Genomic DNA, 13,407 nt, shown 5'->3' on the forward strand with positions numbered 1-13,407 from the left:
ACAAGTTTATCTTCATTTCATCCGCTCTGCAGATGTTTGGCTGAACTAGCAGTAATCTCATTACATTGTAATTAAAAGTCTGAGTATGAATTAATTCTACAGATGTAGAGCAAATGACCAGTGAACAGTAACAAACTCTAAATGCCATCTAGAAACAATAGAGCAAGTCCTGCCAATTACAGAAAGAATTGAGTTGGACAATCCCTTGCAGGGTCTCTTGACAATAAGCAGATCACAAGGTGAACCCCCAGAGATCATCTTTTATCAGTGTGGAAAGCTGGCACATGGTGTTCAATTTCTCTACAGTGCCTCCGCAGGGGAAATTAAGCATTACACAGTGTCCAAAATAAAGAGTGGACTATTTAATAAAGGGGTTTCCCATAAACTTGTAGACAATGAAAATTTAAACATTTCTGCAAATATAAATAATGAAACATTTTGCAGAGTTTTAAAAATTTTCACAGGCTCAGTCATTTTGTCTTCAAAAGTTACAAATTAATGAAGGAACTTTCTAGAGACTTGCTAGAAAATCAGCCATGATTTCCTTTTTGTGGCCGGGCTATAGTCTCATGCACGTTATGTCCCTTAACTTGTCCAGAATAAGGAAATCTGGCAAATCTGGTTTTCTGCTCCATTCACTTCTATGGGGCTGGCATTCCTGGCACTGGTGCTCCATTCGCATGGAGGCCTTAGAGGAACTTTCAGTTTTCTGTCCTCCTGATCACTCGGGGACTCAGTGTTCAGGACCCCAGTAATTGGACATTTTTCCCTTCCTACAGTCAAGTTTGTTGTCTAGGTAGATGCCCAAATGTTTATAGGACTTATAAGACTCTTTCAACCCCCTGGCCCTCACTGTAGACTGGAATGACATCTGCATGAGTCCTAAAGAAGTCTACTGTCATTTCCTTGGTACCTACATTCAAGATAAGACTGTTAATGCTACAACATGATGCAAATTGTCACCACCTCCCTGTGTTTTTTTATCATCGCTATCCCTTACCCTTACTCTTTATGCAAGCTACAACTGTTGAGTTATTTTCTGCAGGAAACCAGAAGGAGAGTCATATCCAAAGTAAATGCACAAAGTAAAGAGAAAGGAAGCCAACACCGTGCCATGCTGCACTCCAATACTACTCAACAACAGACCCAAAATGCCACTGAAAGCCTGATGTATTACAGTCTGTCTACAAGATAGTCACCAATCCACTTCATCTAAAATTCTGCAAACGACATCTGCCTAAGTTTCTCTGCCAACATCCAAGGCTATGGATAATGGTAATGAAAGTTCAACTGAAGTCAAAGAAAGTAATACGGACAGAAACCCCATCCAAATGTGAGCACACTCTGCAGTAAGTGGATCAGAACATCATCTACCACCACCTTGGCACATTATGCAAACTGCAAATGGTCCAGGTCGATAAATACTCATGCCCCTTTCTTCTTCGGTACATGGATCAGTCATGAAGTCTTCAAAGCGCAGGAATATTTTGTACCCTTATACTAAGTTGAACAAGTGAGCTAAAATCTTCAAAGTCAGACTACAAGATCTCAAGTTTCTTGGGGAAACACAGTCTGGCCCAGTTGACTTCCCAATTCTCAACCTTCCAAACTGTTAACTCACATCCTCGAATACATCCAATGGCTTGTATTCTGGATGCAGGTAGATCAGGTTTATGGTCCACCCTTCCAAGTGAGTGCATGACCATGGACCTATAAGTATGTTTAACGTTATCAAATAGGAGGTCAATCATATACTCATCCCTGGTGGGACACCGCACAAATTGTAAGATTTAAGGAGTGTCCCACCATGGATGAGAAAACCATCAACCTGCTATTTGTTAGACTTCTCTATACTAAAACATATTACAAGTTTCCCTGACTTGACATGTACTACTGATTTATACATAAATCTATAAAATAATACTTACGCATCGGAGCCAACAACTTACTTTTTAACAGGAATTTTCCCATCTTGATTGACTTGAAGCTTCAGCTTGGTGAACCTGAAAAGATGGCAGACGATAATATTTCCATTATTTGTTGCACCGATAAAGTGTTGAATGTCTTTTTTATTTAATAAAAATCACAAAGTCAGTAGGAATTACTTTCTTGGGTTGATCTCTTTGCATTATTATGTTGTATAGCAGATGAATTGGCAGGGTCAAGACTAACTGAGAAGAAACCCGAAACATAATACTCGAAAGTAATCTTATAAGGTGAACAAACATCAGAGTTCAATTGCCTTGAATTACGCAAAGCAGAAAAGAACTGTAAATGTCAAGCGTGGCTGTCTCACAATTGCATGGCCCCGTCCAGATGTTATTGCATAGATTTTACACCGGATGGTTTCTGATCCGCATTGAGCGGCTTCCTATATTATAATGCCATCTTTCACATCACTGGTTAAGATTTTTAGCCCGTTTTAGTTCAGACAATGGTAGATTTTTGTGTATAATGGCTTATTCCTCTATAAGTTAGGACTGTAACTAGGACAATGCCAAATTTTTACTCTTTTATTCTCATCATTCAGATATGGTTTTGTTGTATCACCCAATTATACTTGAGCTTCAGCTTGACCTTATGGATGGGTTCTGGTATTCTAGTTTATCGTAGAATTCATAGTTTCTTCTGTAATGACAAATCTATGTCCTAAGAGCTTGTCCATGTCCTTAGTGAACAGTTCTACATTCACCATGTAAAGTACTATTATTAGGTATTACATTGTTATGCTTTTACTTTTATGGAATTATCATATGAGCAATTCCCTGATATCCTGCAGAGGACAAGAAAGAAGCCACCAATAATCCAGTACTGTTCTGCTTTGGAGAGTCTATGGTCACCCCAGGGTATACACCAGAACACGTCACAAGGCAGAATGGATCTGGTTGTTCGGGACTCAAGTTGAGATCCTTGAATGAGGTGCCAGAAAAAAAGGTGTACTTGCAGACCAAGGACCAAACCAGGAACCCTATAGTGAGCAGAGAGAGTAATACGCAAACTGAGTTCAAAACTAGGAGGGTGTGGGAATTGCCAAAATAAAAGCAAAGATATGTCAGGGTCTATGATCAAGCCAGGATGCCACCAATATGGGCAAATAAAAAACAGGAGTGTAAAACAGCAAATATATGGCGACCCTACAAACATGGGGAGAACATACAAACTCCTTACAGATATTGTCCTTGGTTGGATTCGAACCTAGGACTCACCATCACAGCTTTCACAAGATTGACACCCAGCTCTCCTAGAGTCCTGAATTTAAAAGAAAACCTGCCCCATAATGCTGTCATCTATGTCCCAGTTAGTCTTATCATACCGCTCTAAGTAGAACAGGCATGTTTGATAACAATAGTTATGGTGCGGCTATACTATTGGCTGACCTGCTCACACTATCCATTGTAAGACCTAGTGATATAGTTAGAGTTCCTACCTGGGAACGGTCAGCCAGTCACATCCAGAGAGCAACATCAAACACAAATCTCATTAGCCACTAGGAACGAATGGTCAGATCACTTGGTTAACTGCAGCCTGGACGGTGGCCAGAGAATATCTGCACAAACCAGCAGGTGCTGTCAATAAGTCGTCTCCAAACTGGTTTCATGTCCAATAACAATCCTCTAGAACACATGGATGAATACTTAGCTTAATAAAGCCGCTCTGTCCGCAGGCCCTTTGCTATATTTTATTTGTTTTGCATCCAGAGCTTTATGGATTTTGTAGAACTTTACGTTTCTAATATACAGTACGTTGTGTATAATGAGCAACTACATAGTAACCACCTAAGACCGACTGTACGAGCATCCAACTGAGGATATTACCAGTCTAAGGAAGAGCAAGACAATAGGAGAATGGGAGGATTGGAGGACAGAGACAGAGTAAAAGATTTAGGGTTATGCAGGTTAGAAAAAAAGACGTCTATGGAGAGACCTGATAATGTACAAATACATGTGCTAGGAGCTTTCTAATGATCTAGGCTGGTGACAATGACCATGGGATGTCTAGAGGAGAGAATGTTTCACCAGCATCATAGATGAGGATTCTTTACTGTAAGAATAGCGAGGCTATGGAAGTCACTGCCCCAGGATGTGGTGATGGTGGATTCATTGTGCGAGTTCAAGGAGGGCCTGGATGGCTTTCTTGACAATACAAGTTATAGGTTATGACTTTTTGTCCCTGACATGGGGCAATTGGAATCACCCTCATGTTTTTTTTTTCTTCCTTAATCTGGATCAACACTGCAGGGTCATCTATGATGTTACTATCCTTCTCAGCTAATACAGAGGAAGGCAACAACCACCAAGACATGCTGTATAAGCCAATTTCCTTAAAGGTGTTGTCCCATCACAAGGATCCTATCTATACTGCTAGTTTATGTGGATTTAAGACTTTTCCTAAATGCATTGCTTTATGAAAACTGCTTTGTTTGGCCGCTATCTTAATTTATTCACTTCATTGTTTACACTGCCATTTCTATGGCCCTTGGGATTATCTGCTCATTTGTCAAGTGATGTAGCTGCCTGCTCTCAGGGTGGAGGGAGGGGCTGGGAGCAGCTCTGAGCTGTTTGTGTCTGATAAGTAGCGGATCTTCTCAGAGAGCTCCAGGATTTCTGAGCTCTTATCAGTCGGTTTAATTGAATTTGGCTGATAAGGGCTGAGATAGGGAGTCCGTTACCTCTGTATGTAATGCAAACTGACTCAAATCCAGCTCTGCTACATCAGCTTCACACTGGTAATTCATTTACAACCAATCCCGTGCAAGTGAAACCCCGCCCACCAATGTGCCGAGAAAAGCAGGAAGTGATGAGAGCATAACAGCCTGCAGGTTAGTGAACAATCATCATGGGAATACCCCTTTAATGTCTTCTAAACTTTACGTATGGCAGTTGGAGAAAGTTTCTGGATCAACAAACAGGATCAGCACACATACTGTACAAGTACAAGGGCTAGAAGGATGCTACTGCCCAGGATTGGATATATCTAAACTATGGCTTTCATTTTTGCCCATTAATTCCTGTCTCAGATCAAGCCATCACCTGAACGTTTCCCATAATTCCATGTAATACCAGATTTTTCTATAAAGAAATGTCAGCCTATTCTAGAATGCTTAAAGGGGTTATCCAGCTTTCAAAAACTGATGGGTCAATACTTAAGACAGACGATCAATTTTAGACTGGGAGTGGTCCGACCAGTAATAGTTCATGTAAAACAATGGTGGGCACTGTTTGTGGGACACTGCTATAGTACCAATAACCACCATTACTAAAGTATCAATGCCGGGTACTGCAGACACCTGGAAACAGCTGACTGTAAGGACTGGCTGCAAATGGTTAAAAGCTGGAGAAACCCTTTAAATATACAAAACAAATTTCTTTCTAACAAATGATACTGTGTATTCTCTGCTTGGTCCTTGTAGACAACATGTTTTGGTTGTTAAGGAAGAAGAGTAATATCGCTCCCATCATCCGGCCCTGTCAGTCATATATTTCATAAGTAAAACTATTTAGAGACACACAAGATTGGTCCTTATATGTTTCTTCTCCAGGGTCCTTGGATCTGACAAAGCACAAATTGCACATAATGACTTTGCGCATACAAGGCTCAGGCTGTATACCCAGGAGTGCCCGGCTCAGGCAGATGACTGCGTCTGTAATTACAGTAGGCATCTCCATTGTAGATTTCTCTGGTAGTAATGGGACAGCCTCTCCATTCTTGTTTAATCCCCTCTTGATATATAGTTTGTGAGCTGAGAATCCCTATCTCCTCCTAAAGCATCTGCAAACCTAAAGAATCTGGCAGCAATTCAGCCAAGACTGCGACGGCGCGCTCAAGGATAAAGCAGACAACTTGCAATATAATGAAATTTCTATACTGTATAATGCAAATACATTACATTTGTGTAAAATATGGAGGGGTTGTCTGGTCTATGGAAATTTATACCAAAATTTTCAATCACATTGGCATTTTTTTATGCCCTTTTATATCTACTTTCCATTTTGGCTAATGTTTTTCAATAAAAAGAAAAAGTGATAGTGAAGCTCAAGAAGAGAAGCAATTTAAATGGATATAGACTGCATGGACAGCAATAGGCTACACGGAGAAAACCCTGGACTGCTTCACGGGGTTAGCATGAGCATAATGAACAAGGAAATATACTCCAGCATGCCAAAAAATTTTAGAATTTAACTTTTACTCATGATAGGTTAAAAAACATACATGAACATTGATCCAGACATGTAAAAAACAGAAAAGAGCTTACGCGTTTCGGGAGATAAATCACGATCCCTTACTCATAAGCATCAATGTTTTTCACTGCTAACATTCTACAAGGCCACAGTATCATATGATAGATGTCTCCATTCTTACCGTTTCTCTTGGATTACCATATCCCAAAATGTGGACTGTAAGATGACTAGCTTTTAGAAACCACATTATTTAATCAGGAAATGTTTTTATGTGCCTACAGAAGTAGCAACGTTTACATTAATAACTTGCTACAGTTTCATAGCTTATCACCTGACAAAGATATTGATAGTGTTACTTAGTTAACGCATTAATAGTCAAGTTATTAAGTAACAGCGCTGTCCATAGCTGGGAATCTGTTTCTTTTGGAATAGAAATACTAATTTGGCAATTAAATCCGCATCATGATGAAATAGACTTTTTAACTAAGTCATGCATGATGTTAAGAATGATGCCCTCTAGAGGGCGGCGTACAGAGTGCACTGTTCTCCTAATTACATCCTGGAGAATAGATTTGCATATTTATTACTTATATGTGGTCATCTAGCAATAGGGATGAGCGAAGTTTCAGGTATGACCTGAGCCTAAACTTTTGGGGTTCATCATCCAACATTGTTATACTTTGGGGATTTCCAAAATGTAAGTAAAAATAACAGACAGTTATACTCACCTTGCCTCACCTCTCCAGGATGTTTGACAAATTTCTAACATCTTCTTCTGGCCTTGAAAAGAGGTCATGTGCCCTGTGGCCCAATCACAGGCCTCAGCAGTGACATGGGGTGCTCCAACGTCAAGATGCTGGGTCATAATGTCATGACGCTGGCTCATAGTGTCACAACTTAGGCAAGGCTCCACATGCCTGTGATTGGGCCTCAGCAGTGATCCTAGGGCATGTGACATCATCCAATCACCCAATCATCCAATCACAGTTTGAAGAGGACATGGGGGACCACCTCAAGCAGTAAGGATGCCTAGGAGAGGTGAGACAAGGTGTCTATACTTGTTTAATTTTACTCACTTTACCTGGGCCTCCATTTGTTATATATCGTTACATAGTAGATGAGATTGGATGAAGATATCAGTCTATCAAGTCCAACCTGTAACCCTAAAGTCCCCTATAGTGTCGATGCAGTGGAAGGGCAAAAAAAAAACATGAGTTACTCTGGAGTCTAAGGAGACTCCACTGTATAATAAATAATAGCACATCTTGTATTTACTACGAGAAACATGTCAGAAGAACCAGTAATGGTCACAGCCAATGGTATACTTGCCAACTTACTATTATTCACTATTATATCACTAGGGAAGAATATGCAAATCTGTCTCCCAAGATGTAAACAGGGAGATAGTGCCTCAGTTATGCTGCCCTCTATGGGAAGCACCCTGAACATCATGCCCGACTTTCCCAGAAGTCTTTACTGCATAATGCGGGGTTATAACCAAATCAGTTTCTCAGCTACGGCACTGTCTCCCTATTTACATCTTGGGAGACAGATTTGCATATTCTTCCCATGTTCCCTTGCAGTGGAGCAACTATGGCTGTATAAGTCTCCACACACCTGAAAAGGTGGTCTCTCCTTAAGGAGGAACATTATCCCCATATTATATCACTGAAATGCAAAAAATGATCCCAGATTTTAGGTGTGGTAATTCTTTATATTCCTAAAGTTGGAGCTGAAATTATTATTTATGAATGTAAACTCCAATTCTTAGCATCTATTAATAGACTCTGTTCCACTGATTCCAGCACAGTTGGAATTTTTTCTCTAGCCTCCACCATTCCTGAAAAATCTGTGCAGTTACTTTTGGTGAAATGCTTCTTGGACGCTGTACTGTCAGGTGGGCAGTGTGAGGCAGGAAAGCAGAGGCAGCCAATGTCAGAGCTCAGAATTACGCCCCTTCTGCTCCTGCCTGACACCACCCACTTGACAGTACAGAACCTAAATAGCATATCAAACACAAAAACTAGCAGCACTGATTGATTAGGAATGGTGGAGCTAGAGAAAAAAATCCAACTGTGCCGTAATCAGTGGTGTAGCAGCTATTAAAGAATTCAAAGGTAACTGGATAACATTTTATGTGGTGCTGCCAAGTGGCAAACTCAGCTCTGATAGCGCAGCAGTGCTGTATTTGTTCAAGGGCACGTTCTAATAGTTTCTGTAACCTGCTGTCTGTGCCATCTATATCCTCTTCTTTATAATTGACCTTTTAATCACTTAGTGAAAGTAGGGCAGGGTATGTGTTATGTCATTGTAGCAGGGATATAGTTGAGTCATACTCAGAATGTCACGAAAGCACAAGGCTGCCAGTGTCGGATGCCAGCTTACATTTCACATTCATGTCATCCCTCCATTCAGGCCTTACTTGATACAATATCGCTGTGTAATTATTCTGCTCCTCCGAGAAGCCGCCAACTCCTTACAGTGTTACATAAGTTTACATGCACATTTATTGCAACACAGTTTTTCACAATTCCTGACATTTACTCCTCACACACCTTTCCTGTCTTCGGTCAGTTGGGATCACTACTGTAACTCAAGTATGTGAAATGTCAGGATAATACTAGAGACTGAGATTTATTCAGCTTGAGATTTATTTCTTTCATTGCATTCCCACTGGCTCAGACATCTACATACATGTGCTTAGCACTCAGTAGCATTGCCGTTACATTCTCTATCTTGGATTATACATACTGGGTAGCCTTCAACAAGTTGCCGAAATTTTTGCCAATGACAGTTGTGTTAGGTTTGCAAGCGTTCTCACTTGCATATAAGGGCATTGTTATAGGGGGTAAAATTCCAAAAACCCCTCTACTTCCCTTAATCTGCAAATGGGCAGTAGCTTCAGGCATCCGACCTCCATACTGTAGCCTAGCTCTTTGTTCTTTGGCTGTCCATATGACTAGTTAATATCAGGACTCACAAATGAAGGAGATAAATGACAAATTCATCTCTACTTCAGCAACAACCTATCGTTAAAGGGGTATTCCGATCTCCAGGCTCAAATTCAAGCATGTCGCTTAAGTTAACTGAAGTGTTTCACCCAATACATTACTGTATCTATCTTGCTCTTTTTGGCAGATACTGCTCATTGCATTTCCTCAGTGTTCACAGTTTGTTACCCGGGCCACCTCTTTTGTTGAGCTGATGATGTTATTCCGTGTTCCCGGCTACCTATATTCTCTTCTTTTTGTTCAATTTGCTTTCACATAATGGCATAACTAGCAAAGACTGGGTCCCCCAGCAAACTTAACGTGGGCCCCAACCACCCGGCATAGCGCCCCCTTTCCTGGTCCCCAAACAATATAACACCCCATTTACACACACTTTAATGTCCCAAAGTGGCCTCCAGACAGTATAATGTCCCATAGCGGCCCTTCCACACAGAGTAATGTCTCATAGCAGCCCCTCCAAACAGTATAATGTCCCACCGTGGCCCCTGCACGCACACTATTATGACCCACCGTGGCCCCTGCACACACTATTATGCCCCATATTGGCCCCTGCACACACTATTATGCCCCATAGTGGCCCCTGCACACACTATTATGCCCCATAGTGGCCCCTAAACACAGTATTATACCCCATAGCGGTCCTTGGAAACACTATTATGCCCCATAGTGGCCCTTGCACACAGTAAGGGTGAATTCACACTGAGTAAACGCTAGCTTATTCTGAACGTAAAACACGTTCAGAATAAGCGGCGTCTAAAGCAGCTCCATTCATTTCTATGGGAGCGGGGATACGAGCGCTCCCCATAGAAATGAATGGGCTGCTTCTTTCACTCCGTGCAGTCCCATTGAAGTGAATGGGGAGTGCCGGCGTATACGGCAAGCTCTGCTCATGCTGAGCCGTACACGCCGGCACTCCCCATTCACTTCAATGGGACTGCACGGAGTGAAAGAAGCAGCCCATTCATTTCTATGGGGAGCGCTCGTATCCCCGCTCCCATAGAAATGAATGGAGCTGCTTTAGACGCCGCTTATTCTGAACGTGTTTTACGTTCAGAATAAGCTAGCGTTTACTCAGTGTGAATGCACCCTAATATGCCTCCTAGTGGCCCTTGCACATAGTATTATGCCCCATTGTGGACCACCCATGAACAAGTATAATACTCTAGGTTCTTTTCAGACCCACCCCAGAGTATAATGATTGGAGACCCAGGGGAGAATACAAACATAAAAAACAATGTTAATTATCTCTCCCGGGCTCTGGTGCACTCCCCAGATCTCTTCAATGTTGATACAGATGTCATGTCAGCCAGGTCAACATCGCAAAGCATAATGAGGCCAGCCTGAAGTCTGTGACGTCACCATATAGGCACAAAGACTGCTGAAGCGCAAAATAGATAAGTAACAGGCTTCTGGGAAAGTCGGGCATGATGTTCAGGGTGCTTCCTATAGAGGGCAGCATAACAGAGGCACTGTCTCCCTATTTACATCTTGGGAGACAGATTTGCATATTCCTTCCATGATCCCTTACAGTGGAACGACTATGGCGGTATAAATCTCCACACACCTAATAGGTGGTCTCTCCTTAAGGAGGAACATTATCCCCATAATCTGGTCTCTCAGCCTCTCACTTCTACCAAGTCAGTTCTCTCTACGCTGCGCTGACGAGGTCCAACCAGACCGAAACGACCATCCGTAGCTGAGAAACTGAATTGGTAAAAATCCCACATTATGCAGTAAAGGCTTCTGGGAAAGAGGGCATGATGTTCATGGTGCTTCCTATAGAGGGCAGCATAACAGAGGCACTGTCTCCTTATTTACATCTTGGGAGACAGATTTGCATATTCCTCTAAAAAACTTAAGAGGACATGTTCCAGATTGAGTCTGGGCTATATAAGGTGACTAATACGTTTTTCGGAGAATTATACTTGTATTATTTCCCAATGAGATTTTCCATTTCCTCTGGCAGAATATTCCAAAAGACCTTTCAGCCTTTCCCAATTTTCTTCTAAGAACCTGTAGGCCTTTCTGTACACAAACAGCTAAAATGGCCTTAGTTACTTGGCAAAGTCAAATCCAGAGCAGGATCTTCTCTGGCTGAAGTCTTGATATTACCCAAAGTTGTGTCGCTTTCATGTCCTGTGCACTTTGTGAATACTTTGGAGACTTGCTGATTATTTATTATTAAAGGCACAGGTTATACTCTATAAATATCGGAAGGATTTATTCCTGGAAACTGCTGATAATATGTCTTTGTTGCTGTCTACTCTGATTTAAGAACTTTGTGTAGAGTCTTTCCTGAGAAGACTCGCTATAAAAGTTGAGGACTTTGCTTTGAATTATATCTTCATATGATCAAACGTTAAAAAGAAGTAGCAATACCAAAAGCCTATTAAGGGGGTCATATTTTTGCAACCTATTTTTAACCCTGTTATGCTTGTATACCAAGGCCTCACAAAAACAATAGCAGAAGATTGGCTGATAACTATGCGTAATAGAGACAGCGAGTGGTGTAACTAGGAATGGCGGGGCCGCGTGGCGAACTTTTGACATGCCCCCACCTGACCGACGCCGAAGACCCTGACCGACCCCTTCACCCCCCCTCCCCACATTCCTGCGCGTATTATGCCCCATAGTGGCACCTGCACACAGTATTATGCCCCATAGCAACCCTGTACACAGTATTATGCCCCCTAGTGGCCCCTGCACACAGTACTATGCCCCATAGCGGCCCCTGCACACAGTATTATGCCCCATAGTGGTCCCTGCACACAGTATTATCCCCCATAGTGGTCCCTGCACACAGTATTATGCCCCATAGCGGCCCCTGCACACAGTATTATGCCCCATAGTGGCCACTGCACACGGTACTATGCCCCATTGTGAACACCCATGAACAATTATTATACTCTGGGGACTTTCCATACACCTGAGTATAATAATCGGAGACTGAGAGGGGATACCAACATAAAAAAAACACTGTTACTTACCTATCCCTGGCTCCGCTGCACTCTTCAGTGGTGTCGGCCATCTTCAATGATGTCCGGGACGTCACAGAAATAGGCCCGAAGCCTGCCTGGATCCCGGAGAGGTAAGAAACAGTGTTTTTTCTGTTCCCTTACCTCTCCTGGGCCTCCGATCATTATACTTGGGGAAAAGACACCCCCCCCCCCCCCCCGAGTATAATAATAGTGTTTGTGGGGCCCGTGGCATCACTTACCGATCCTGGGCACTGCCAGGATTGATAAGTGAATAGAGTCCGTTACCATCTGGAGTAACTCCATCCGGTAGCGGCGTATAAAAAAAAAAAAATGCAGCAGTAGCAGCTGTCGCCTTCACCAGAGCTCACTGCGAGGCGAGGTGGACTTGTGCTCAATCTGGAAATCTGAATTGTCAGCAAACGGATAGATGTACCAATAATAAAGGCGCTGCTGCAGAAATCAAAACAAAATCCACTAAAACTCACACAGTGGAGTGGAGGCAAGAGAAGTCGTATAAGCGAGGTCAGTATCAGAAGAGAATGCCAGGGACAAATACAAATTCCGGGAAACAGGCCACAAATCCAAACAGTCACGTCACAATCAGAATCAGGAGGCAAAGGGAAATCCGAAAATAAACCAAGAGGTCAGTTTAAAGCAAATAGTCACAACTACTACTAGGCGTAGTAAACAATGAATCAGTACCTGAATCAGGATGGAGGGGTCTTTTGAAGGCCTCCTCACCTGCTAATTGGCCAAAGCAGAGAACTTCTGAACACAAAACGGCAACTTAAAAAAGGTAGAAGCTGGAGGGACACTTGTGATCAACTGCAGTTCATACTATAACTCTTGGCACTCCTAAGTTAGACATAACTTGGAAAGGAAACGTATAATTAGGTAGTTTTTTTAATCTAAACAGATTTTTGTGCTATTATTTTATGTTTCAGTCCATGTAAAAAAAAAAGCCCAGAAACACTCCGTTAATCACGCTGGCAACTATACCACACACAATAAGCTGACATTTTCTTTATTCTGCAACTTAATTGCCAGCTTTACTGTGTAGTCCTGGACAGAGTAGCAAAGTCAGGTCAGGGATTTGATGAAAAGCTCTATTGTGCTGCTTAAGGGCTAGAAAAGGGAGCCTAACATCATTATAAACATAGATAAAGCTCTCACTATATCTCCTATCACTCCCTTGTCTCTCAAGAAGGGACAATATTCACTTTTTTTTCCTTGAGACTG

General features: G+C 42.1%; 1 protein-coding gene across 1 annotated transcript in view; it reads right to left on the reverse strand.

The window, feature by feature from the left end:
- The window catches only part of PLCB1 (phospholipase C beta 1), a 480,198-nt gene that overhangs the window by 174,947 nt on the left and 291,844 nt on the right, over positions 1 to 13,407 (reverse strand). Inside the window, exon 6 of the mRNA XM_075267398.1 lies at positions 1,950 to 2,003. Coding sequence (XP_075123499.1) covers positions 1,950 to 2,003 — 54 coding nt within the window. The remainder of the gene's footprint in view (positions 1 to 1,949; positions 2,004 to 13,407) is intronic.

This window comes from Leptodactylus fuscus, chromosome 3 (assembly GCF_031893055.1).
Source record: "Leptodactylus fuscus isolate aLepFus1 chromosome 3, aLepFus1.hap2, whole genome shotgun sequence".
Taxonomy (NCBI): Eukaryota; Metazoa; Chordata; class Amphibia; order Anura; family Leptodactylidae; genus Leptodactylus; species Leptodactylus fuscus.